Source organism: Pagrus major, chromosome 12 (assembly GCF_040436345.1).
Source record: "Pagrus major chromosome 12, Pma_NU_1.0".
Classification (NCBI taxonomy): Eukaryota; Metazoa; Chordata; class Actinopteri; order Spariformes; family Sparidae; genus Pagrus; species Pagrus major.
This window is the reverse complement of record NC_133226.1, coordinates 25,291,824-25,318,099: the sequence shown is the minus strand read 5'-3', so window position 1 is coordinate 25,318,099 and position 26,276 is coordinate 25,291,824. Positions and strand designations below refer to the sequence as shown.

General features: G+C 43.7%; 1 protein-coding gene across 1 annotated transcript in view; it reads right to left on the bottom strand.

The window, feature by feature from the left end:
- LOC141005934 (unconventional myosin-XVIIIb-like) overlaps window positions 1-25,930 on the bottom strand; it is a 43,738-nt gene extending 17,808 nt beyond the window's left edge. The window contains exons 1-28 of the mRNA XM_073477999.1: window positions 25,886-25,930; window positions 22,207-22,356; window positions 21,728-22,117; window positions 20,759-20,822; window positions 19,589-19,701; window positions 19,334-19,501; window positions 18,918-19,128; window positions 18,702-18,844; window positions 18,504-18,604; window positions 18,237-18,300; window positions 16,383-16,527; window positions 15,674-15,844; window positions 15,305-15,395; window positions 14,794-14,986; window positions 12,839-12,919; window positions 11,607-11,727; window positions 11,384-11,531; window positions 10,834-11,017; window positions 10,605-10,755; window positions 9,574-9,683; window positions 9,415-9,480; window positions 9,203-9,331; window positions 8,886-9,029; window positions 7,767-7,856; window positions 7,562-7,681; window positions 7,343-7,448; window positions 467-591; window positions 205-359 (exon numbers count right to left, since the gene is read on the bottom strand). Of these exons, the coding sequence (XP_073334100.1) occupies window positions 205-359; window positions 467-591; window positions 7,343-7,448; window positions 7,562-7,681; window positions 7,767-7,856; window positions 8,886-9,029; window positions 9,203-9,331; window positions 9,415-9,480; window positions 9,574-9,683; window positions 10,605-10,755; window positions 10,834-11,017; window positions 11,384-11,531; window positions 11,607-11,727; window positions 12,839-12,919; window positions 14,794-14,986; window positions 15,305-15,395; window positions 15,674-15,844; window positions 16,383-16,527; window positions 18,237-18,300; window positions 18,504-18,604; window positions 18,702-18,844; window positions 18,918-19,128; window positions 19,334-19,501; window positions 19,589-19,701; window positions 20,759-20,822; window positions 21,728-22,117; window positions 22,207-22,356; window positions 25,886-25,930 (3,779 nt within the window). The remainder of the gene's footprint in view (window positions 1-204; window positions 360-466; window positions 592-7,342; window positions 7,449-7,561; window positions 7,682-7,766; window positions 7,857-8,885; window positions 9,030-9,202; window positions 9,332-9,414; window positions 9,481-9,573; window positions 9,684-10,604; window positions 10,756-10,833; window positions 11,018-11,383; window positions 11,532-11,606; window positions 11,728-12,838; window positions 12,920-14,793; window positions 14,987-15,304; window positions 15,396-15,673; window positions 15,845-16,382; window positions 16,528-18,236; window positions 18,301-18,503; window positions 18,605-18,701; window positions 18,845-18,917; window positions 19,129-19,333; window positions 19,502-19,588; window positions 19,702-20,758; window positions 20,823-21,727; window positions 22,118-22,206; window positions 22,357-25,885) is intronic.
- Window positions 25,931-26,276: the final 346 nt, after the last annotated feature.

Below are 26,276 nucleotides of genomic sequence, written 5' to 3'. Positions count from 1 at the left end.
TCGTATCGTATGATATCGTATCATGTCGCATCGTATCGTGCTGTGTTGTATCGTACCATATAAATTGAGGTAATTAACATCACAGCATGAAACACCACAGTATTTGTAATTTATAGACAGTGAGGGAACTAAAATACAAAGGATAAGCTGATGCATCCACACGTACTAAGACGAACAGTACGAGAGGAACAGGTGGACACAAACCTCCTCTGTTTGCGGTCCAGCTCGTGCATTCGGCTCTGCAGGCTGTCAGTGAGGACTCGGGCGTCCTGGAGGTCAGAGGTCACACGCCGACAGTGACGCTTCAGTTCTGTCACACTCCGCCTGGACTGCTCCAGCTGGGCCTGCAGTGTCGCCACCTACACACACACACAAACACACAAACACACACACACACAATGTTATTACCTTCAGACATTTAATCTCCCATCAGTGTTGCGGTGCACGTCACAGTGTCCTGTCTCACCTTGGTATCGAGCTGTTGTCGGGTCTGTCTCTCTGTCTCCAGTTTTTCCTCCGTCTGTTTGAGTCGTCTGCGGACAAATTCAACCTCCGTCTGGCAGCACTCCAGCTGCATGGCCAGCTCACTGTCTGTGGGGGGAGAGCTGGATGTGACTTTGTCAGGGTTGATGGGCAGGGCGTGACATTTCTGTGTCTTTGAGCTTGAAACCAGTTCTCAGTAATCGGGTGACACAGAGGCCAAAAGATCATCCAAAAGAACATCAGCAGTAAAATTAAAGAAATAATTTTTCCTGCTATTTCGCCAATAAAAAATGTACTAAAATGGTTCATAATAGCATTACAAGCACAGTTAGTGAGTTTAACTTACCTTTTATGTCATTTTTTAACCTTTACTAAGCTTTCTAGGTCATTTATTAGGATTAATTATACTTTATTATGCATTTATTAACAGTTAACTGTGTTTTTCAGCTACTGGATCTGAGGCTTTTATTTATATTTTCAAAGGGGCACTGTGTAGTTTTAGAGAAGAAATTCATTTATTTTTTCCATAAGTGAATAAACAAGCTGTTCTCAGAGGAAAATAAAGTCCCAGAACACTGTTTGAAGCTAGAAAGGTGGCAGGGTCCGCCACATATAAACACATTTCTGATTTGTCATTTGTCAGTGGTGTCTAGCAAGAAACTCTCATTTTAAATTAGAAAAATTAGCTTTGATGCCTTCAAATACTTTTCTAAATCACATTAGTTTCAATTAATTCCATATATTCTGAGGATTAAGGACATGTGAAGCACTTTTACTCAGTTTATTCATTCATGAAAACAAAGAAAGTTTGTTTATTTAGTTTGTTTAGACATAAAAGTAATCAGTCAGTGATGATCTTTCTCATCTGACTTTCTGAATTTCTCCCCCAAAAACTACGTAATGCACCTTTAAGCAGTCTATAAACTGTTTATAGGCTTCTAAGAGACTTATAATCTAACAATAAACATGTTGATGATGCGTTTAGATGAACAGTTATATAGTTTTATTAATGTTAAAAAGTATCTTAAAGGGACTTATTGCCTTCTATTACAACCTTAAAGCAGTGTGTGTGTTTGTGCGTGTGTGTGTGCGTGTGTGTGTGTGTGTGTGTGTGTGTGTGCGTGTGTGTGTGTTTGTGCTTGTGCGTGTGTGTGTGTGTGTGTGTGTGTGTGTGTGTGTGTGTGTGTGTGTTGTGTGTGTGTTTGGAATGCTGCATCATTGGACTTGAACAGAATCCTCGTCCCTCTTTGATACATCAAAACAATTCTGTTGTGCTTAAGATCAAAGCACCAGCTGTTAAAAACACAGATCTCAGGATCACAGTTCACTGTAGCTCGCGTTATCTTCAGCAAAGTCCCATTATCGACACATCTCGACCGGAAATGAGCGCTAGTAATCCTACGCCATACGGACTCAAAAGCTTGCTGGAGTGTTTGTCCAGGGCAGCACTCCTAGTACAGCCGGATGACATCCCAAAGTTTCTGGCCACACATGTGGAAGAAATGTTACGATTCAGAGGGGAAGAAGAGAGGGACACCAAGGAGGTCGCTTTTCACTATCAAGAGCAGTGGGGTAAGTTTTAGGATTTGATAGAAGATGTTGCTAAGATTGTAAGAGTTTGTATTTTCATTGTGTTGCTTTTATCATTCTGCTTTTTAACCTGTAAAGTGTCTTTGTGTACCATGAAAAGTGCTATACAAAATGAATGTATTATTATTATTATTATTATTATTATTATTATTATTATTATTATCATATATTATCATAATGTTCAGGATGTCCAGAGTCAACTCTGGCCTGTATTTGTAGCTAATTCATCAGTACGGATATACAGTCCGAAACCCGATTTGTTTCTTATCTTTGAAAAATCTTGTGTCATATCCAGTTTTTAACATGCTTTTATTTGATCTTTGTTGATTTCTGCAGAGAATGCCCTTTTCGAAAAGGAAGGCAAAAAGATAGAGACCCCAATAACGGCCCCTGAGGAACCTTCTTCACCTCAATTCAGCAAGTCCATCTTTAATATCGCAGAGCGCCCTAAAGAGTCTTCAGTAAGAGTTCCTCCTCAGAACAACAGAGTGGGTCTGACTCGTGGAGTGAAGGCTCCATCTACAATAAGACCAGTACCACCACCACCACGTAAGGCACAAGATACGACTAGTCAGGTATCATCTGCCAGGGTTCCTCCTCGGAACAACAGAGTGGGTCTGACTCGTGGAGTGAAGGCTCCGTCTACAATAAGACCAGTACCACCACCACCACGTAAGGCACAAGATACGACTAGTCAGGTATCATCTGCCAGGGTTCCTCCTCGGAACAACAGAGTGGGTCTGACTCGTGGAGTGAAGGCTCCGTCTCCAATAAGACCAGTACCACCACCACCACGTAAGGCACAAGATACGACTAGTCAGGTATCATCTGCCAGGGTTCCTCCTCGGAACAACAGAGTGGGTCTGACTCGTGGAGTGAAGGCTCCGTCTACACTAAGACCAGTACCACCACCACCACCACGTAAGGCACAAGATACGACTAGTCAGGTATCATCTGCCAGGGTTCCTCCTCAGAACAACAGAGTGGATCTGACTCGTGGAGTGAAGGCTCCGTCTACACTAAGACCAGTACCACCACCACCACCACCACCACCACGTAAGGCACAAGATACGACTAGTCAGGTATCATCTGCCAGGGTTCCTCCTCAGAACAACAGAGTGGGTCTGACTCGTGGAGTGAAGGCTCCGTCTCCAATAAGACCAGTACCACCACCACCACGTAAGGCACAAGATACGACTAGTCAGGTATCATCTGCCAGGGTTCCTCCTCGAAACAACAGAGTGGGTCTAACTCGTGGAGTGAAGGCTCCGTCTACAATAAGACCAGTACCACCACCACCACGTAAGGCACAAGATACGACTAGTCAGGTATCATCTGCCAGGGTTCCTCCTCAGAACAACAGAGTGGGTCTGACTCGTGGAGCGAAGGCTCCGTCTCCAATAAGACCAGTACCACCACCACCACGTAAGGCACAAGATACGACTAGTCAGGTATCGTCTGCCAGGGTTCCTCCTCGGAACAACAGAGTGGGTCTGACTCGTGGAGTGAAGGCTCCGTCTACAATAAGACCAGTACCACCACCACCACGTAAGGCACAAGATACGACTAGTCAGGTATTGTCTGCCAGGGTTCCTCCTCGGAACAACAGAGTGGGTCTGACTCGTGGAGTGAAGGCTCCGTCTCCAATAAGACCAGTACCACCACCACCACGTAAGGCGCAAGATACGACTAGTCAGGTATCACCAGCCAGGGTTCCTCGTCAAAAGCAGACAACACGGCCTCTACCGTCTGCATTTTCAGTCCTCCCACCCATCCAAGAGAAAGTGCCTTCAAAACAGGCACAGGGACAAAAATCAACCAAAGGGTGGGACACTGGTGTATCTACCAGCCGTCTGGATGCAGCTGACATGAAATTACTGCCAATCAACGCACGTAAAAGCGATCTGGAGTTGAAAAGGTCACTGGCAGCGCCTACAAAACCTGATATATGTGTTCCATACAGACCGAAGGGAGGGTTTTTTGTGGATCGCGAAATAGAGCCAATGAGAACCACGGTAAGGCTTGTGGTAGACGATGTGCCAAAGGGCACACGCTGCACAGATCTGCCAAAAGTGTTTCCAGAGTGCTCTACAAATTCAGCAGATTCATCCAGTCTCGCCATAAATGTAGTATTTGTATGTAGAGTGTCCGTATCACTGGGGCATGACATGACTTACCAGGACATGGCTGACTGAGAACCTTTATCAACTGGACTTTCTAATATTAATTACCTTGTCCTTTAACAAGGAAGAAGGTCCCTGGTTCGAACCCCATTGCGGTTTTCTCCGGGTGCTCCGGTTCCCCAACTATCACAAGTTGTGATTAAAAAAAAGAAGAAGTTCCTTCCTTCTGCAAACATCCCTGAACACTCTGGGAGTGATGGCTCCGTCTACAATAAGACCAGTACCACCACCACCTCGTAAGGCACAAGATACGACTAGTCAGGTATCATCTGCCAGGGTTCCTCCTCTGAACAACAGAGTGGATCTAACTCGTGGAGTGTATCCAGAGTGCTCTACAAGTTCAATAAATTAATCCATTCTCGCCATACATGCAGTATTTAGTGTCCGTATCACTCGGGCTTGACATGACTTACCAGGACAAGGCTGACTGAGAACCTTTAACAACTGGACTTTCCAATATTAATTACCTTGTCCTTTAACCATCAAGAAGGTCCTGGTTTCAATTCCCGTTGAGGTTTTCTCCGGGTGCTCCGGTTCCCCAACTATCACGAGTTGCGATTAAAAAAAAAAAGAAGTTCCTTCCTTCTGCAAACATCCCTGAACACCTATTGAACTCTTAAATAGTTTTATTTAATATTTAACCAAACGATAAAATTGATAAACAGCATGTCTACACTACCAGTCAAAAGTTTGGACACACCTTGGAGAAGGTGTGTCCAAACTTTTGACTGGTAGTGTACGTAAGATTAGTTAGGAACAGCGAAAAGGTAGAAGATGTTATGAAATTAATTGCTAGCTTAAAGGAATAGTTCACCCTAGAACGAAATTCACCCTCATGCTGATGAGAAGTCCGGTGTAGTTTCTTATTCCTCAAAGTGCAGCTGGGGTCGTCTCGGGCACATTGACGCCCGTTATATGGATTTTTGCTGCAGGAGGGTACCCCCGCAGGTCTCCAGCTGCACTTTGAGTCGATAATGACTGAATTTCGTTCTAGAGTGAACTATTCCTTCAATGACAAAATTGCTTTATTGGTTCATAATTCAGTATTTCTCCCAATTTTGACAACAATCATAAAAAAACTGTAGTAGTTAGAAAATAAAAATTAAATCTGAAATAATGTCTTTTTTCGGGTTGCTTTCATGCAGAATTTAAATGTAAAATTTTGATTATCTTCAAATAAATCACTGACATACAAACACATATCAACAATTGAAATGAGTTACATTTCTTTAACAAACTCTCCTACTTTTAAATGTATTTATCTCAGCAACCAATAATTGAATATTCACTATTCACTATATATAGGTAATATTTTAAATAATCTGGCCATGATACCAAAGTAATTGGCAGCAGATGAATCATTCAATTATTAACAACAATGTCTACAAAATATTAAAATTTTCCTGAATTTGTTCTATTGAGACATTTGTATTTATTATAAAATGCTATATGAGGTTTAATTTTTTGTAATGTTTTTTAAAGAGGTCAAATAATTCAAATGTTCATGTTTATACTTTTATTTGGGGGTCCTAGTAGAATATATTTACATACTTTAATTTAAACAAAAAAAATTAAAGTATGTATTTTTCTCATATGGTGCATTGCAGCAGTTTTCACACTGTGTCTTGAACGCTTCATTTTGGCTACAGAGTGAGACAACTCGCCTCTGTGGTAATGCCGAGCAAGGTAGTGTGACATATTGTTTAATAAATATATAAATATATATATTAACATAACGGCTGTTACATAGTTATGCATATTAGTTACTGAAGTTAAGGCGTGGACTTTGGGCTGCTCACTTTGGAGACCTTTTACATGCACAAAAATGCGACATAACACAATAAAGGAAAGGAAAAACCCAAAAAGGAACATATGACCTCTTTCATTTGTTACTGTAAGGTGCACAATGACATGTAGAAATCTGTGAATGTAGGTTACTTCATGTAAGAAAAGGTGTATGAAAGTCAAAAAACATAAAACAATAAAAGCATAGTGGTGGATCAAGGGGCCTGTGGAAGGTTAGGGTCGATGCAAATTGTCACACCGCGGTGAGGTTGTCTCGTCTTGGGTTATTGTCTGGTCATTTCCTGTTTTATTTTGAAAATCTAACTCTCCTCTCGTTTCAGATCACTTGCCCTTCCTCTTGTGTCACCTGCCCGTCTCCCCTGATTCCTGATTGTGTCCACCTGTGTCCCATTTCCCTCATGTGTTAAAAGTCTGCGTTCCCCTTTGTCTTGTGCCAAAGTGTCTCGTTCCATGTCCGACCACAGAAGCCTACCATAGTCCTGAATCAAGCCAAAGCGTTTTCGTGAGTTTTTTGTTGTTTCCTCGTGAGAGTGATTTTCTGTTAAATTTTCATAGTCGTTAGTTTTGTTCTTTTGTCAGCCTCCTTCGTGAGTGATTTTCTGTTAAGTTTTCATAGTCGTTAGGTTTGTTCTTTTGTCAGCCTCCTTCGTGAGTGATTTTCTGTTCATTGTGTTTATGGTTAATGTTTTGAAGCCTTTTTATTTCCTCCTTGTGAGTGATTTTGATTTTGATAGATTTTGTACCTCGAGTTTCCTCTTTGTGAGTGATTTTGATTTTGATAAATTTTGTACTTTGAGTTCCTCCTTAAGAGTGATTTTGATTTAGATAGATTTTGTACTTCGAGTTCCTCCTTAAGAGCGATTTTGATTTAGATAGCCAGTTTTTCCTCCCTTGGAGTGAGTTTTTGTTCTAGCCTAGTTTTTCCCTCCCGATAGACTCTCTTTGAGTAATTTTCATAGCAATATTGTTTTGAAATCACTCTCTCGAGAGCCTTGTCTAAAAACAATAAAAATCGCTCACTGACACCTCAGCAATTGAGTCCTGTATTGAGTCTCGGCCTGACACAAATGAGTATTGCTGTCTAACTACAGCTGTTAGCGTTGTTGCTTAAACGTGACACGATATGTACGGACGTGTTTCAAAGCAAGAAAAGAAGCAGCCGAGCCACTCCACAACCTTTTTATGTAACCCGTGGCAACTGCAGACGTACAGCGGTCTCCAGAATGACAACAACAGACACGTGAATGATTTTCTTTTCCTGAGAGCTGCCTGATGTTTACCTGTCCCTGCTCCTCTCTGACTCTCAGCAGTCTGTACTCTCTGCTTCTCCTCCTCCAGCTGCTTCTCCAGGGCCTCCACGGTCACTTTACACTGGTCTAGACGTGCCTGATTAAAGACGAAACAATAACAAAGTATTAAGAAAGGAGTTCAAGTTGAAAAGAGAAGTGTCATGCTTTGGTCCACTGTGTAATGGATTACTTTATTAGCCCACGGCCTACCTGCAGGTCTTTGTTCTCCCTGCTGAGCCGGAGTCTCTCGGCCCGCTCCACATCCAGAGCCTGACCCATGGCATCGCCACGAAAACGCTCATCGCTCAGCTCAGACGTCACAGCTGTAACCTACACACATATAACAACATGAGCACTGTGTGTGTGTGTGTGTTTGTGTCCCCATGTGTGTGTGTGTGTGTGTTGCAGCACAAACCTTGGTCTCCAGGCTGTCTGCGGTCTGCCTCAGCTCGTTCCTCTCTTTCTCTGATTTCTCCAGGCGTCGTCTCAGAGCTGATATCTCATCCTGACGGGAAGAAAACGTTTTTCAGTAAAGCTCTTACTGTGATGACCACCTGTTGCTCACTGAGGTCGTGACTGGTTGAATATTATTGAGACTGATCAATGGTTGTTTCCTTGTGTCACTTCAGTGTCTTTGTCACACTCGGGCTGCCCTTTCCACTGTTCAAAACACTGTTAGAAAACACGTGAAGAAACAGGTGTGACTGTATGTGAAAACGTCAATCACTTATGTCCAGTTTGATGTCCATTTTCACATTAGAAATAGAGCTTGCTGCTTTCTGTTCAGCCAAGAAACAGTCACAAAACTGCTTGGAAAACCACAAAGTGCTGCTTCTGCACTTTTATTTAAAAGGGGAGATATAACGTGCAAAGGACCCTTCACACCAGGCTGGTGGTCGGCTGTCGTGCATTGTCAGGGCAGTCAGTGAGTGTCTGTGGCTCTAATCAGCGCGGTGTGTCCCGCACCGTTGGCACCTGTCAGAGGCTTTTTGGCCGACTCAGCATGTAGAATCGGTGGCAGCTCGTCGGTACTCTGATCGGCTGTTCAGGTAAGCTGATCAGTGCAGAAAAGAGAATGGAAACAGAGAAAAGAAAGCCCCTCGAGCCTGTCACTGCAATATCCATGATTTCACCAATTTAGCTCAGTTTCTCCTTATTTCTGTCCTCTACCTCTTCACCGGTGCCATTTGCAACTTTGCAAAAGCACAGAGGTATTTTCTCTCATGCACGCACAGAACGTACATGCTTGTTGGCTGCCAGCCAGAGTCTTTGCGGTGTGTTCAAGTGCAGCTTTTTGGCCAAAATAAAGGAGACGTGAGGCGACGCAAAAGTCAGCCTTTGTTGCAGCGAGTTCAGTTTGGTGTGTAGGGGCCTTTAATCAGTGAGCTTCAGAGGAGGTGGGAGTCAGATGCTGTTATCTTTAGACGTAGCCAGGCTAGCTGTTTCCCCTTCTTTCCAGTCTTTATGCAAAGCTAAGTGGTATTGTGTGTGTGTGTGTGTGTGTGTGTGTGTGTGTGTGTGTGTGTGGGTGTACCTCTTTAGCCCGGAGTCGTTCGTTGTCCATGTTGACGTCGAGCAGAGGACGCACTCGACAGAAAAGTTTCCACCAGCTCCACCTGGCCACGACCCTCAGAGCCCGCAGGTTCCTCTGCAGACAGGTGACCGCCATCTGCTGCACCTGGAGACACACACACACACACACACACACACACACACACACACACACACACAGGTGTTGGGGTAAAGGCAGACAGATTACCTGCTTCTACAGCAGCACCAGAACTTTTCGGTGTGTCTTCAGCATACAGATGAGAGCTGGGCGCTCGGTCATCAGCACAGCGAGACACCAACCTTGAGTTTGCGGTATTTCTGCCGGGCCTGATGTCCCATACAGGCGGCCTGAAGATTGACCAGCCAGCCGGTGACCTGCTGGTCCCTCTGCTGCTCCAGGTAACGCAGCACTCCTCGCTTCATGAACACCTTAGACAGAGCAGAGAAGAAGATCCATGACACATCACATCAGCTGGATTCATCCTCTGACGTCCGGTTAGAGGAGTTCTCACCCTGCTGGCGCCCACGACGATGCTCTTTTTATCCAGATCCAACTCAACCAGCAACTCCTCCACCGCCTAAAGTACAGAGAGTGCAAATGAACTTATTTATTCAGAGCTGCACATCAGAGTGTTTGTTCGGCAGAGAGCTGCAGCGATGAGCGACCTGACCTTTCTCTCATCGTGGCTGACAAACATCGAAGCGTAACGTTTCATAATTGGCGGAGACAACGCCTGGAAGTGACACCTGAAGTCGCTCAAAGTCATGTGCTCGGGATAACCTGAGAGGGAGAAGGAGACATTAGATCTGTTCTTCTAAATGTAACACAACATCTGGATGTTCAAGGTAAAAACGATCCAAACTTTGAAACTTGACTGATCTCTGCAGCAGCTTAAAAGCTCAAACAAATTAAGAGATAATTCACATCCAGACAGCACAGAGGAGACGGGAGGTAATGAGGAGCAGCACCACAGGGAACGCAACAAATGAAAATACTGCACACACAACGTCTTCGGCTTGTTAAACACTAACTGTGCAGGTTATCTGGCTCACACTGAGGTAGAGGGATTTCCAATTAAAGGAGGTTTGAATTTAAAAAACAATACAGCGGACTGTTAATCATAAAATTGCGCTTATTATAATTTATCTGACGCCATTCGTTCGTATTTGTTGGTTCATTTGGCATCATGGTGTGTAGAACGACACGATCCTCTGTTTTTAAGGACGTACTCTCGCTGTTTTTTTTACACCTGAGTGCTTTTGTGGAAGTTTTATGATCAACATCATTAATGCAAGTGGTGGCAGGGGAAGACTTTCCATCACATGCAACAGTTTTGACAATAATGAAGTCGTTTGAGGAAATGTAATGTTCAGGTGAGAGTCCACCGTGCAACTAGTCCTGCCGCTCTGACTGCAGACTGCACAGTTTACATTTTTAAAGATGCTGCACTCCACACTATTGATGCAATGTTGCAACTTCTCTCCAATTTGTGTCTCATTGAATCAGTGTTACACAGAGTGTTGTCCAGCTTTTGTTTTGAAAGATGGAATAACAAACTGTAAAGCTCAGCAGTTTGTCTGCTGGATTATCTAAATGACTAGTAACTAAGAGATGTAGTGATGTAAAAAGTACAATGTTTCCCTCTGGAGTAAATGTACTTAGTTACATTTCACCCCTGGTTGCCATGGTGACTGTGCTGACCTGTGCGGTGCAGCTGCAGGGCTGACAGGATCTGCGTGGAGTGCAGCTGAACTCTGAGCGCCGGGACGTCAAAACTTCCGCCGTCGCTCTTCACGCTCACGCACTGCAGGAACACCGGCCTGGCTCGACGGATCAGGTTCACCAGAGCATCCTGACAGAGAGATTGAATCAATCCAGTGGCGCTTGATAAATATTCTTATGGAATAAATACATGCACTGGTACACTTACCGCCTGTATTTTGACTGCGATACACTGGGAGAGTCTGCGTATGGCCGCCATCCCTCCGCTGAATGTTTTCCGGATGGTGCCGTTCCTCTGCAGGGAGCGCTGGCTGCCGCCCTCCAGACCCCCCAGGCCTCGACACAGAGGAGGCAGAGAGACTCTGGGGCTGAACATGGCCTTCACCTCCGCTCTGAGGAAGACAAAGAGGGAAGCTGGTCGTCACATTGGACAGTGTGACATGTTCTCAACAACAGTCAATACATGATCACTGAAATAAGTGTTAAATACTGTCAATAAATGACAAAATACTCAGGAAATACAGTACAACTGATGCATTCATTTATTTTGATGTTTGTCTCATCATTCAGAGGTGTAACCTGCTCACCCTTGAACATTTTGTGTGTCTTTCTGATGCTTGTTTAGTGTACAAAGTCAAAAATGGTCTGGAAAATGTATCGCTTATCAGCAGATAAATGCACCTCTGAAGTTGTTTTGTGAGCAGCCAATAAAAACAGAGAAGAAGAGCAACAAACACACGGCCGTTAAACAGACTCACATGGTGGAGTTCTGCAGCAGGCAGATGGCGTTGAGAGACGACTGGTTGTTCTGGATCAGACCGAACCATCCCGTCAGGTCGTAGCGGATCGGGTCGCAGCCCATCAGGTGGTTCACCTCACACTGCAGCGGCTGCTCGCACTGACGCACTGCAGGGACACACACACTCTGAATATCCAACACCCAATTAGAGTGTGTGTGTGTGTGTGTTTGTGTGTGTTTACCAGTGTTGCTGTAATACTGGCAGACTCTCTCCAGGGCGTTGTTCTCACTGGAGCCTGGTGCCACCATCTCCTCATCCAGAACCCATAACAGACCTCTGGGGTCTCCATCTGCTGCCCGGACCTTAGACACACACACACACAAACACACAAAACATAATTACCACAAAAGAGCGAAATGAGCTTCTGCTGTTTGTGAAACATTAATTATGCTTCAGTTTTGAGAATTTCCGGCTCTGCAGAGAAAGTGGAGATGATGACTCCATCACTACCTTACCCGTCTCTCGGCAAGACGTTTGATACTAACGACTCGGAAATCAAAGACACAAGAGATGTCTGACAGTATATTTAATAAAACTGGAAAACATTCAGCTCTTGTTCCTTCTAGTTGAATGTTGTTATGTTTGTTTATGTTCATGTCTATGTCTATGTACATTGTGTGCGAAGAAAAACCAAGTCAAATTCCTTGTTTGTGTTTCACATACTTGGCCAATAAAGCTGATTCTGATTCTGATTCTGATTCTGATTCATTCAGCTCTCAAACAGCAGCTCAGTCGTCTGGGGTCCATTTTTCAAATAATTCAAAATAATGAAATGACCTCATAGTGAGCTATCTGACGGGATGTAGGCTGGGTTTTCAGAGTGATAGAGGTGATGTGGTAGTTCATACAAGAGGATAATCTTTATATTTATATGTATTTTAGTTTTTATTATTTATTTCTCTTCTTGTCTTCGATGTTCTTGGTGTTCACTAAGTGTGTGTGTTTGGTCTAACCTTTTCCAATTTGACTTTTCAACTGTGTTTTTTATAAAAAATCCCAATTATTTCAGCTGTATGTACATTTACACTGAAAACCCTAATAAACAAAGTGTTCACAACAAAAAGAAATGACATACTGTGTGTTTAAAAGTTAACTTTAAAGGATCATTTAGTAATGCACTTTCATAAAGCTTTAAACCAGAATGGGAGAGACACCTTGACATTTATTTGCAGTTTCTCCTGCAGACTTTCTGTTACAAATGTAGTCATCAGGGTGTTTTTTTATCAGACTAGACTCCTCCAGAGCCACAGACGACATTACACAACCGAGTGATGATGAGTGTGCTGACCTTCATGTGTTAAATGAGCGAAGAAGCCCCTTGAAAAAATGTGAGCGTTAATTCTTGTTAAGACGCTTTAGCTCCACAGTTTATGTGTCCTGCGTGCTTCACTGTAATCATCATGAGTTGTGTACCTGTGGAGGCGGCTGGTCGATGGCTGACACCACCTCGGCCGGGCTGTTCTCTGGATTCTCCAGCTGCACGGGGATCTTCTCCTGTAACAACACGAGAGGAGCCGTTGACTGAAAATATCACGTCGTCCGTTATCATTCGTCTACAGCTGAATGATCAGTGGAGTTATTGATGAGCAGTGTTGCTTTTTGTAATGTCAGAGAGGGTTAGCTTTTATACACTGAAGCTAGATGGGACGAGATGTGCTCCTCAGACAAACAACAAGCAACACAACGCAACACAAAACCCAGACAGCAGTCGTGACAACGCGAGTCCACGTGTTCCTGCCTCTCTGAGAAATCTGCTTTTTTTCAAGGCCGATTTGAAAATGTTCTCTGGAGGTTTATTCTGTGGTACCGCAGCAGAATAAAGAGACGAACCCATCGAACTCTTAACACAGAAATGTTGTGAACACTTGAACAGACTCACAGGCTTGATAATCTCGTCTCACCGTGTAAATTAGTAGCGAGTTTTTGTATTTTTCACCAGAGTGCTACCTTGACTTCAATGATTACTCTGTAATTTAAGTTTAAGGTCTCGAGGGGTCCCACTGAAACAGTCGCTAGTTAATATTAATTAAACACCAAGTACAGCTGAGGCTGAAGGGAATGTCTTTAGTTTTGCAGATCAACAACAGTATTTCCATCCAAAAGAGATATTTCACTTAAAGGTGAGGCCAGGACTATGACTTCAGGGACGAGAAGATACGGTCTGAGTCGGGGTGATTGAGGATGTTAAGTCTGAATGAAGCGTGATTAATGATGAGTTAACGAAGCAATTAAGCTCATCTTTTACTTGGTAACTTGGAGGCATTTATGCGTGCAGCATTTGAGTCCAGGACAAATTTCCCTATGGGGACAATAAAGTATATCATATTGTATCGTATGGTCTTGGTTCAGTAAAAGAGAGAAACTTGAATTCAGACAGTGTACAGTATGTATTGTATTGTATTTTTCTGTTTAGTAATAAAAACTGAAGTAAGAGTATTTAATTTCTTGACAATTTGTGAGTTTATTTTGTACTTTTATTACGCAAACAGCTGGTATTTAGCTCCCAGCTGAATCTACGGGGACTGTCAGACTGATAGACAGGACGGGCCGGCGCTAGCTGGTTAGCAATGCTAACTTCAGTAGACATCTCTGCCGCCCAGTAAATAGACGTCTTTGACAAAATGTCTACACTGTTGATTCTACACAATCTAAAATTCTGGCCATATTTTCCAAATTTCTCGAATAATTTCAACTTCACGGTGGTGCGAGAGGAAAAGTCAGAGGATCACTATAGTTATCAGGATATATCATCTTAGAAACCATTAATATTATTACAAATTAACGACAGTCCATCCAAGAGATGTTGAGACATTTCCCAAGAGCTTTTAGTGTGGCGAGTAAAAATCTGGCTACAAACTCATGGAATATTCACTATTAGGCTTAAGGGAAACTGTACAGCGGCAGGGTAAAGTAACATGTTTTTACCTTTACTCAGAAAACTCTGATTTTAAGAGTTTCTGGTTTCTGAGGGAACATCAGAGAGTTTCTTTCTTTTTAAGCAGCAGAAACACGGAAAAACACATTTCTGGTCACGTCTCTTTGAGGTCTCTGTAATAGTTTCTCTGTCAGAAGAGAAAAATCTTTTGTACTTGCAGAGAACAAACTGTCACTGGGGAGGCAGCCTACATTACATTCAGGTACTTTGTCTTGGAAGCCAATTTTTGGCTCTTAATCAGTTTGCTTTTGTCAGTGTTGTAACTTTTACTGACTGATGTCTGTTTCGGACGGCATCATTTTGTATTTTAAACGACCAGAAACGACTTTAATGGTGGAATAAAAGGTACAGATCTGATTTATTATGTGACTGTAATGGTACATGGGCTCCTGCTGTAACACTCATTATGTTGAACTTCTAGCTGCACCTGTACCTGAGCGTATCTCTCCAGCATGTGTGTGAAGGTGTGTGTGTGGTAGTGCTCCAGCAGCCTCTCCTGCAGGTAGTTGTGACAGAGCTCGGACCAGCTGCCTCCCCGTTCGTCCGCCGAGTGTCTCGGGTTCCTCAGGCCCGGCGTGTCCACCACCATCACCGAGGCCAACGTCAGCTGCTGACTGCTCAGAGCCCTGAAAAAAACAAATCACGCACACACACACACACACACACACACACGTATGCATGTTACAGGAGTGTGTGTACCGTACAGAGGGGAGTTTGTCTGGGCTGGTGCGGACCAAACAACCGGACTGATACCGCTTGGGTCGGGACAATCGCCAAAACGGTCCAATCAATGATTCACCTGTCAGTCTGTTTGCCTTTTTCTTTTGTAAAAACGTCGACGTGAACAGGAACCAGACCAGGAATAATAAAATGTTGGACCAAATGAGCCAAACTACAGGTGTGAAAACACCTTTTACTGCGGGCAGTGTGAGAAGCATCCGTACCTGTTGATGAGTGAGACGACAGCAGTGAAGAGCTCTTCATAGAGTCCAGCAGCCATCCCATCGACACACTGAGCGGCTGTCAACCTGGGACCTGAAATAAATACCAAAAATACAATGTGAGAAGAAACTCTTTCCAGAAATCACGTCCTGGTCACTCAAGATAATCCACAGATCTTGTTGTTCATGATTTTGGGTGGAGCTGTCCCTTTAAAGTCTTGTTAGCACTTAGATAATCAACAGTAACACCTCCCTCGACCTTGGCCCCTGGTTAATCCTGCGTCTGCCTCCCAAAAGCCTTCAGTGAGTGTGTGTGTGTGTGTGTGTGTGTGTGTGTGTGTGTGTGTGTGTGTGTGTGTGTGTGCGCCTCACCCTCGTCTGACTCAGCAGCAGCGCTCCTCTCTCTGCTGCCCCCGGTGGCTCTCTGCAGCAGCTGTCGGAGGTGATGTTTGAACACGGCCGTGTGCAGATCCTCTCCCTCGCAGCCGAGCACACCGCTGGCCACCTGAGCGCTGTCGAAACTCACAAACTGCCTCCTGCCCACTGAGGACACACAGAGGATTATATATGTTCATACTGAGGGACGGTGGTGGAGGGAGCGCTCGAGGATCTCTTGTTTAAAGTAAAATACCAACACCAGAAACTAACAAGTAAAATAATCGGCCTCATGAAGTCTATATAGGTACTGACAACAAGTACTGCTCTACATACAGTTATATGGTTTAATCTAGTGGTTCCTAACTGAGGGGTTGGGGTTATTTACTAATTTAGCTTCTTTGGCCTCGTCTGAGAAGTTTAAAGGGGAAATTTTTCATTGGTGGAACTGAAAACGACACTTAATGTGAATGAAACGTGATAAAGGGAGCAAACTACTAGACACTGCTAGTATGCTTTTAATTTGAAAATCCATATCTGTAAAGTAACTGGTAACTAAGGCTGTCAAATAAATGTAATGGAGTAAAAAGTACATTATTCCCCTCTGATAAACTTATTGTATCCTGTGTCAACAAGTGTCCCTCCAAGTATAGAAGGACTGAAGTGTGTGATGATGATGATGATGATGATGATGAATCAGTGTTACCTCTGCAGGCTCCTGCAGCTCCCAGATGGTAAATACCAGCCAGAACATGCCAGATCGCCTTCTGCTCGCTGGCTGAGAAGCCGAGCGTTTCCATGGCAGTCAGCAGCTTGGTGAAGGCGACGGACGCTCGCTGTTTCTCCTCCACCTATCAACAGACAGACAGACAGGGAGGAGGGAGGAGGGAGGAGGGAGGAGGGAGGAGGGACGCTCTGTCTCTGAAATCAGCCACTTAATAATGTGGAAGAACAGCTGAGTCACATCTCGTCTCAGCGTCTCCTCGCTGCGTGATTTCACCTCTTCAAAAATCATCTTCGGCTCATTTGTTCATTTTTATTCCTGCAGGATTTTTCACGCTTGCAACGTAACAAAAAATGTTCCGAACCTCTTAATTTGCTCGTTGCGATTCACGCTGACGTAGAAATTATTTTTTTCTAATGAAGCACACAGTGTCAGACGCTGTGAGGAACAGAGTCTGCTGAAGTATGTTTCCCACCAGCAGAGGTGGAATCAAGCTGGTCTCAAGCTCTAAACTTTGGGTTTTGACTCCGAGACAGGTCAAGTCCCTGTGTTTTACAGAGGGGCACACTTACGGTTAGAGCTGCAAAGATTAGTCGATCGAACTGCGATTGAATAGTTTGATAATTGATTAATCTTTTCAGTCAAACATTTGCTAGTTTCAGCTCCTTAAATGTGAAGATTTGCTGCTTTTCTTTGTCATTCAGGACAGTAAATGAAGAGTCTTTGAGTTTTGGTCTGTTGGTTGAACAAAGAAACAATTTAAAGAAGTCGCTTTACGCTCTGCGAAATTGTGATGAGTGTTTGACGTTTTATAAGCGATTCATCTTAAATTAAAACAATTTTTAGTTGCAGGCTTGGTTGCAGTATTTGCTTGAGATAGATGAAAAGAATGAAGTCGGCAGGTTGTTTTCAGACTTTCAGAAAGTAAGAAAGTCACTTAGTCTATAATCTTTGCCGTGCCAAAGGTCAGTCAGTCTCCAAGTAAGGCAGCCAACATAAATACAGACTTGGGAAGAATAAGCCAAGTTGCCAGAATAAAATGTTGACAGTTTACGTCGCTGCAAACCAGAAACCACTACGTTCAAATTTTGTACATTTCTACAATACTTGACTGGAGCTGAATGTCGGGAGGTGGAAGAAGTGGTGGATAAGTTACAGCTAGGCGAGAAGCCAGTGACCGCAGTTCAAGACTATGTTTCAACATTTGTGAAGTGCCAAACCACAGGATATTTTTCAGGAGACCTCGGGACAATTCCCAGCTGTTTGTGGAGACCAAACCAGGTATTTTAAGACAAAGCATGATCTTTTCCTCACCCTAACAGAGCGGTGGCTAAACCTAACAAGATCATAAACACAGCGTTGTAACAAGATCAAATTAAAACTGAACCTGAGGAAACGTAAAGTTTAAACATAACTGTGGTTTGCAGAAACAAACATTTCATACATTTAATCCGGCTAAAAAATCTAAACATCAGGGGGAAGTCAACAGTTTGGCCCGTAGCGTATACGCAGGTGGAGAAACTGATTGAATGAGTGCCAGTTGTTGTTAAACTTTGCCTCTTTAAAACCCTGCAGCTCTCCGATCTGCCTGAGACGCTTGATGTGACTCAGCGTAAACGTGTGTGATGACTGAGCAAGATTAAGATCCGCTCTTAAAATCCCACTCAGTGTGATGAGACTCAAAGACGGCTCTCCATTAAACCATGAGAGCAACTGAAGCAGCAAAATGTAAATGTCTCTATTTACAGCTGAGATTTTGTTTCTGTGTCAGAGGTCAGAGGTCAGAGGTCAGGCAGCCTCCTGAGGTTGGTCCTCTGCTTGCACATATCACTTTACCTTGGTGGGATGAACGATCCCGAAAGAGTTGGACTCAGGAAGCTGATGCAGCTGCAGCTCCGTCCTGATGGGGAACATGCAGAAAACTGTTAGCGCTGCAGAACGTCATGAGTTATCAGCTCGTTTCCTACGTTAAATCATAAAATAAATCCGCCTACAATACCCAGAATGCATCTTAGCCACTGCCGGCAGTTTATCAGATTACATGCATGCACTCCTTTATGTATAGTTTGTGGGTAAATGTCACTTTTGACTTCTGGTGATTACCTCATCTCTGTGCTGAGTCCTGCCAGCATCTGAGAGAAGATCAGGAAGTTACTCTCTCCTGGAGTCGTGTGACAGACTTTCCATTTGTCCAACATCATCGTCTGGTGGAAGGAAGGAAGAAGACATGAGTATCTGTGTGTGTGTGTCTGTTACATGTGTTTGTGTGTGTGTGTGTGTGTGTGTGTGTGTGTTTCATGCCTGTAGGTGTCCAGCAGCAGCCTGTCCAGCGTGGTTAAAGTCCAGAGAGAAGACCATGGCGAATCGAGACGAAGCGTCGCTGTGCTGAGAGCTCACGCAGCCAAAAGACTTGAGGACGGTGAACATGGCCTGCACTCGCTCCACTGGGGACAGAACAGACGGGTTAACCATCTGCAGAGAGCGGACATGATGGATCTGTGCAGCTGCTGTACTCACCGCTCATCTTCTCTCCCGTGGTACCGGCTTGTTTGAGGAGGGCGTGTGTGAAGGCCTGGCACGCCGTCGTCTTACCGGTCCCGCTGCGTCCCACAGCACACACGCTGTGGTCTCTCCTGGAGCCGACCATGGACACGTACAACCGTTTGACCAGAGCTGCCAGAGCAGGAGGAGCATCCCACACCGACTCCCCTCGCCGAGACTTCGGAGTCTGTGAAGAAGAAGAGAGGACGGAGGAAAATGGTTTACTCGTCTATTTAATTGATTAGGAGTATACTTTCACAAGTAATCCAGTCATCTACTGGTAGAGACTGGCAATAGATAGACAGATAGATACAAAGGAAGTTAAAAACAGGCTTTTTTCAAATGCAGTTCTGAACGTGGATCTTATCAGTCCACTGAGTGTTTGACGTCACCTTGCTGTGCGCCTGTATCGGAGGCCAGAAGTTGACCAGGTTGGGTCCGGCCTGTGTGAGCGGCATGCTGGCTTTAGCTCGACTGGTCAGATTGTGCAGGACTCCACATTCATTCACACTCTGCAGGTCGCTCAGATCCTCACACAGGTCAAGCTCTGATGGGTTACACTGAGGAGGAGGAGGAAGGAGACGCGGTCAGTCCTCTGAAGTGACAACAGATATAAAAGATATTTCTAAAAAAAAGCACTGATGTACCTTTTCAATCTCGTACTCTGTGACATCGTGCAGCGAGCCGTCGGTCTGCAGGCGGACCCTCACTCGGCCTTCTGGGAGTTCAGGTGTGCCTTCGTCAGGCTTCAGCTGAGTGGCTGAAACGAGAACAAACCGACCATTAAAGTGTGTTTACAGGTCTCAGGGAGTACGACTCTTAGTGGCTAAGTTGCATTGTGGGTAATGTAGGCGTCAGGTTTTGAAAAGCAGTCCACTTGTCTAACATTGTTGCTCTCATTATGGACAGTTTAAAAACAAATTATCCAAATCGACACAGCAGAAACAAACTTCTTTTACTCCACACATTCTTCTTCCTTTTCATAACCTGGTGCCTACATTACCCACAATGCAGTTTAGATCAGACAGTCTGCCACTGGGACAGAGTTTTCACGCAGGAATGAAGAAAGCGTTGTATATTAATGTCTCTCTGGGCTTAACTGTATAATTCTCTGATCCCTGCATGTAAAACATCGGGGTCGGGGGTCGGGGGTCGGGGGTCGTTCACCACATGAAGGACTAATGGGATTAGAGCAGGGCGGCGAGTATCTGCGTGGACGGATGATAAAATGAGCAGATGGATATGAAGTGGGTTCAAGCAGCAGCATCAGTGAGTCCGCTGTAACTTACATGTAACATGATATGTAGGTAATATAACAGGCTCAGAGATTACTGCAGATTGTGTGTGGATCAGCAGAGGACTCGACTAATCCACACACATTATGGGCTGAATGACAGAGGCGATTTACATGTTCAGACAACTGTGACTGTGAGCATCAAATGTGACTTTAAAGATCTGTGATTGGATGTTTTTCTCAACAAAATTCTGTTTTTTATGTCTGCAGACTTTCGAAAAAGATATTTTCTTTTCGCATTGTTTGTCCTGATGATTCAACCCAGAGAGTTTCTTGTTGATCCACGCTGTGAAAGTAGAACATCGTGCATTGATCAACTCACCTGTGATCAATTATTTACAGTCAGCGGGCTCTGAATCATGAGATGTTTTGTGTCTTTGTGTGAGAAAAACAAGAACTTTTGAAGAAGATTCATCCATCAAGTTAAATGTTAGTAAGTATGACTTAACTGTGTCTGTGTGTGCGTGTGTGTGTGTCTGTGTGTGTGTGTGTCTGTGTGTGTGTGGTTGTGTTAATGACTCACCGCGGCAGAACCCGTCCTTGTGAACGTACCACACGGTTCCAGCTTCGTACCAAACATCCTTCACCTGAAGGACAAACAACAGAGATGCTTTTTAACGCTGTTCCCTCGAGTCTCGGTGAAAACATGTCAGACGTCTGTGCGTCATGTCAGTTATAAGATGCTGTCTTGTGTTTGATTATTGTCTTCATCAGCTGGAAAAGGTCAAAAGAAGAGTTCATACACTTATTCGTTAAAACTCTCCAGGAAGTCACTGCTCCCGGCCGAGAAGACGTCAGAACAACTTTCATTCTTTCTTTTTTTAAAAACTTTTTTCTATATTAATAAGAGTTGTTGGGCGCTGAATTCGGCCAGGCTAGCTGATTACACCTGTTTCCAGCTTTTATGCTAAGCTAAGCTAACAACTGCTGGTTGTAGCTTCATATTAACTGCACAGACACGAGAGCGGTGTTGATCTTCTCTTTTAACTTTCGGCAGGAAAGCAAAGACGAGCATTTCCAACAAAACAAAACAAAATATAAAACATATAACGGCCACTAAATTAACAAACACACGTCAGAATAAACTTCAGAGTAATTAAAAATGATGCTTTAAAGGTGCACTATGTAGAAATTGGCCCCCACTCAAATTCAGACTCCAAACAAACAAGGGGGAACATATCGGCGGAGTAACTCTGTCGGTAGCTAGTTAGCTCAGTTAGCCGTGCAGCTAGTGATCCAAACTGCGCACGCAGAGTGGAGTTGTGAAAGAGGAACACAATACGTGTCTTTGATATAGTGTCAAAACCTTTATTTCTTCACATTCGGCTCATAATTTTAGTATTTTAAACTAATATTCTTACATATTGCACCTTTAAAGCCACTAAATTTAATTAATCTGTCTAAAGGTGCTTTTTTAAAAATGTAACAACTTATTACTTAACAGTAAAAAGTCTTATTATTATATTAAGATGGCTACAACATGCACACGTACCTCCTTCCTGTCATGCTCAGTTATCCTCGTGTCTGCTGGCTTTCCCTCCGGCTCCTGCCTCTCCTCTTTCTTCCCCACCTGCTTCACCTCCTCTTTCTTCCCCACCTGCTTCACCTCCTCCATCCTCCCCTTCTTCTGCTCGGCATGTGGCGTCTTCTTGTTCCTCTCTGACCTCATGTCCTGCTGCTGCTGCTGCTGCTGCGGCCTCGGTGGCTCTGGTGTTACTTCCTGTCTGGCTTCCTGTTTGTTTGCCGGGTCAGGACTGACCCTGTTCTGTCTGGTGTTGACGAGCTGCTGCTCGGAGCGGAGGGACATCTCGGCCTCGAGGATAGGAGGAGTCTGATCTGGGAGGAGGAACTGCTGCACCAGGTTGTCACTCAGTTTGCTCGGCTGCAGGGGGGGAAAAAAACAAGAGAGGAATCTGAAGGAAAAGTTCAACGCGTCGAGAGTTCGACCCAGACGGCTTTGATGCCACTCACTGCTTTCTCGTCTTTGACCTCCGGCTCTTTCTGTTTGGTCTCCTTCTCTGAATCTCTGACCAGCTGTTTGAGGAAGCCGCCGGGCACAGCCGACAGAGGAGGCGGTGGAGAGACGACGGCTGCGGCCACCGGCGTTTTCTCCTCCTTTATCTGTTGTTTCATTAGACACCAACAGCAACAAGTCACTGTGTGATCTGAGATGTACAAAACATAACAAAGACGGCACATGCACACGTTCTCGTCTGGTTAAAGCTTCACCCAAAAGATACAAGTCATATTTTCTCTCTTATCTCCAACAAGGGCTGAAACTCTTAATTCAGAAGAAGAAGATGAGGATTTTTATTCATGCAGGTCTTAAAACATCTGTCTCAGAGCTTTGTGCCTCCATCCATCCTATTAATAATGTTTAATAGATTAAATTTAAAGGCTCCAGAAACATATTTTCTATGACGGATGGGCTTTGACTGAAGTTTTGATTATTTCACATCAGAGATTTCCTATTTTTTTCCCTTTGTGGCTTGAAGTTGGCAGAGCTCGTTTGGAAAAAGATGATCAGGACGTAGCAACATATGAATCAGACGGTCCTGATGAAGCAGCGACTCCTAAATGACGAACACCTCAAGATGTTTGTTATTTTTTACTTTGAGCGATGCATATTTAGTCATGACGAATTCGTCAACAGCAACTTGTGTCTCCATTAATCTACTAGAAAACCGCTGGTGAAGAAAGTAATTAGCCGGTACAGCTTAAAAAAACAAACAACAACATGTATTTCCTCTGGAGTTTGTGGAGACTTAAAGTAGAGTTATGAATTATATCCACCATCTTACCAGACACACCTGGTTTATACCTGCACATGAAACTATCTGCATGGCTCGGCAGAAGTAAGACAGCAAATATGATATTTTGTAATTAAGGAGAACTGACCCTTTAAAAGAAAACCGGACAGCAACAGGGTCAAAAGCAGAGAGGCTCATCACAAGACCTTTTCTTGACTTCACTACATTTGCTCGTGGTTGGGTCAGACTGTCTGGTTTACCAGAAACACGGCCGCTCGCCTCAGATCAATGATTTCTATCTTCTCAACTACATTAAGTGGAGTAAAGCCGCTCGTCTCCTGACTGAGTTTTAAAATCCAGCCGTCTTCGACTGTAATCATCCTGAACTTTTCACAGGTAAGTACAATTTTCACAGAGTTGTCCAGCGTGTCCCCGGCTTTATGAGGAAATATGAGTCAGCAGGCCGTGACGCGAATCATCGGGGGAGAACAAGAGGTGCCAAACAGAGACGTGGCCAGAGACCTGACATTTAACTAATAGGTATCACCTGCTGACACAATAGGGAATATCATAAAGGTCAGTATAGGACGGCTGCTTCACATTCTCTGACGAGCTACACTGAGAGAAAGTTTGAGAAGACGCTCGCTGAGAAAAGTCTTGAATGTTGGATGTGAAGCAAACTGAACTCAATTAATTGTATGTAGGGAGCCAGTATGGACTCCACAAGTTCAACGAGTCATCAGGTTTTGCAATGTTATCATTGAAGCACAAAGGGGACAAACCAAACGCTAAGAAATGATTAAATTCATGGCTGTTTTTCAAATATTACAGGAAAAACAGGAAAAAAAATAGATTTAGGTTTGTAACTAACTCAGGATTCTGGTCTCGGACCTTTTGGAAGTGACTGTATATCATGTTGTTTTCAGCACCGGCCCATTAAAATCCATCGCCGTAATCATTTCCCTCATAAAAGTCTGGTCCAAGTGCCAGATTTAGACCAGGATCCACACAAGTGTGCTTGAAAATGCTTTTATCTTTCCATGTGCTGGATGACTAAAACCAAGAGAGAAAACGTGGCAGCAGATTTTTTAAAAACCTACACTGGAGTATCGACACGCGTGAACTTTGTGTCAGGATTTCATTAAAATAGATTTGAGCAGATGGTTTAAAACAGAGGAGGAACAAATATTCAGACATTTGTGCAGAAAATTAACACTTTTTCTTACAAATGAAAATTAAAGACCATCTTTGTTCAGTTCAGTAAACTCAGAGGCTGAGCTGGTTCAGCTTATTAGTGGCTAATGTTAACAAACTTAAGATATATATTATAAATACAAAGTATGTTTGCTTCAACGACTATAGAAGAAAGACTCCATCACCAGTTTTCTGTGCGGTTTTCTCCTGTTATTTATTTATATTATTAACTATCACATGCTGCAGTATTATCTACACGAGATTTCAAAAATCCTGCTGCTGGTTTATTAAAGCGCTGAATGGTTTCATGGCCAAGATATATTTCTGATCTGCTGCTATGTTATGAACCATCCAGACCTCTGAGGTCGGCAGGTTCAGGTGCGTTTTCAGCCCCTAGAGTCAGAACTGAACGTGGAGAAGTCGAGGCTGAAGACCTTTTTGTTTGCCGCAGCCTTTTATTGAAGCAATTTTAATGCTCTGGACTGCACTGTGACTTTTATTCTTATTAAACCTCGTCTATTTTAGCTTATTTTCTTACTTCTTGATGTCTTTCACTCGTTTTTAATGCATTTTAATGTCTTTTAATGTCATTTTGTGTCCCTGTAAAGCACTTTGAGTTGCCTTGTGTCTGAGTAGTGCTTTACAAATAAACTTGCCTGTATATTTAATTTTATTTACACTAACTCTTACTTTGTTATCATCTTCTCTGTTTGTATTTTATTCACTCTCTCTATAGTGTGATATTTCTGCAGAAGGAGCTGCTGTAATGTACCAACTTCCCCTCAGGGATCGATAAAGTATTTCTGATTTTGATTCAGATCAGTCTTTAGATTGTTTCCACATAAACTTCACTTTCACTCTGATATTTTCTCTGCAACCTTGAGGGCTTGAAATCTCCCGGGGAAATGAAGGCTGACTGGTGATCCAGTCCCCCTTTCTTGTGTTTTTGCAAGTGGGATTATTGTTGGCGTCACTTCCATTTTATCTCAGAGCCACAAATAAACAACAACACGAGACAAAACGTGGGTTTATTCATTCACTCAGTCTATAACGAAGACGTGGCTCCAGTCAGCCTTCATTTTCCAGGAGATTTTCGTGCTTGACGGCTGAACAAAGCAGAGTGAACGTGAGGTTTATGGGGAATCGTGTAGCGATATACCGATACGTATCGATCCTGAAGCTATAAGACGGTTTCAATTCTCATTTTTCGCAGCATCGACACGCCGATACCACAGCAGCTGCACGAGCGAACTGACTAGGATGCTGTTTTTCTTGTTATATTTATCTTTTAATTCCAGTATCATGACAACACTAACATATTAATGCTGATGGTGTCATTATTCTAGAGCCATTACACACAATCAATATTTAGGATCTGGGTCCCTTGTGTGTACAGCAAAAGTAGAAAGCGGTGCGTTAAATGCATCAACACAAACATCAGCCTCTAAATATCGATGACGGTTTGCATCTTTAAAAAGCTCCGACTCGTCACACTGATCATGCGGGATGACTAACACAGCGATCACAGCGGCAGGCGGACCTCACAGTGACATGTCAGGATGATTCAGGGTTCAGAACAAAGGGTCCGCTCACCATGTAATCAATGCTACGTCCTACTACACAACACACACACACACACACACACACGCATGCAGTCAAGATTATATATTAGACGTTCAATTAACGCAGCATGCAGAAAACTCTGCACCTCCCTTCTGCTCCCACAGTTTTAAGCGTGAAGACAGTGCCATGGTTTCACAGTGGGGGGGTGATGGGTGGAGGATCAGGGGTTCAGCCAGATGTGATGTCAGCGTGGTGGTTGGTGTGTGTGTGTGTGTGTGTGTGTGTGTGTGTGACAAACAACCTGACAATGGAGAGAGACAGTTAGAAGTGAAGACGGATAGAAAACAGTGAAGCTTCAGCTGCCGTGATAAGTGATGAAAAGTGTCACAAGATTTCAATCCTTCACATCAAATCAGTCACGAAAGTCTCGGCGATACATTTTCCCATTACTGAGATGTTTCAGAGCCACTTTGCGTCCATTATTCTCCGACACGTCGTCTCCTCGACAGGCTCTGCTGTCACATAATTAAGTCT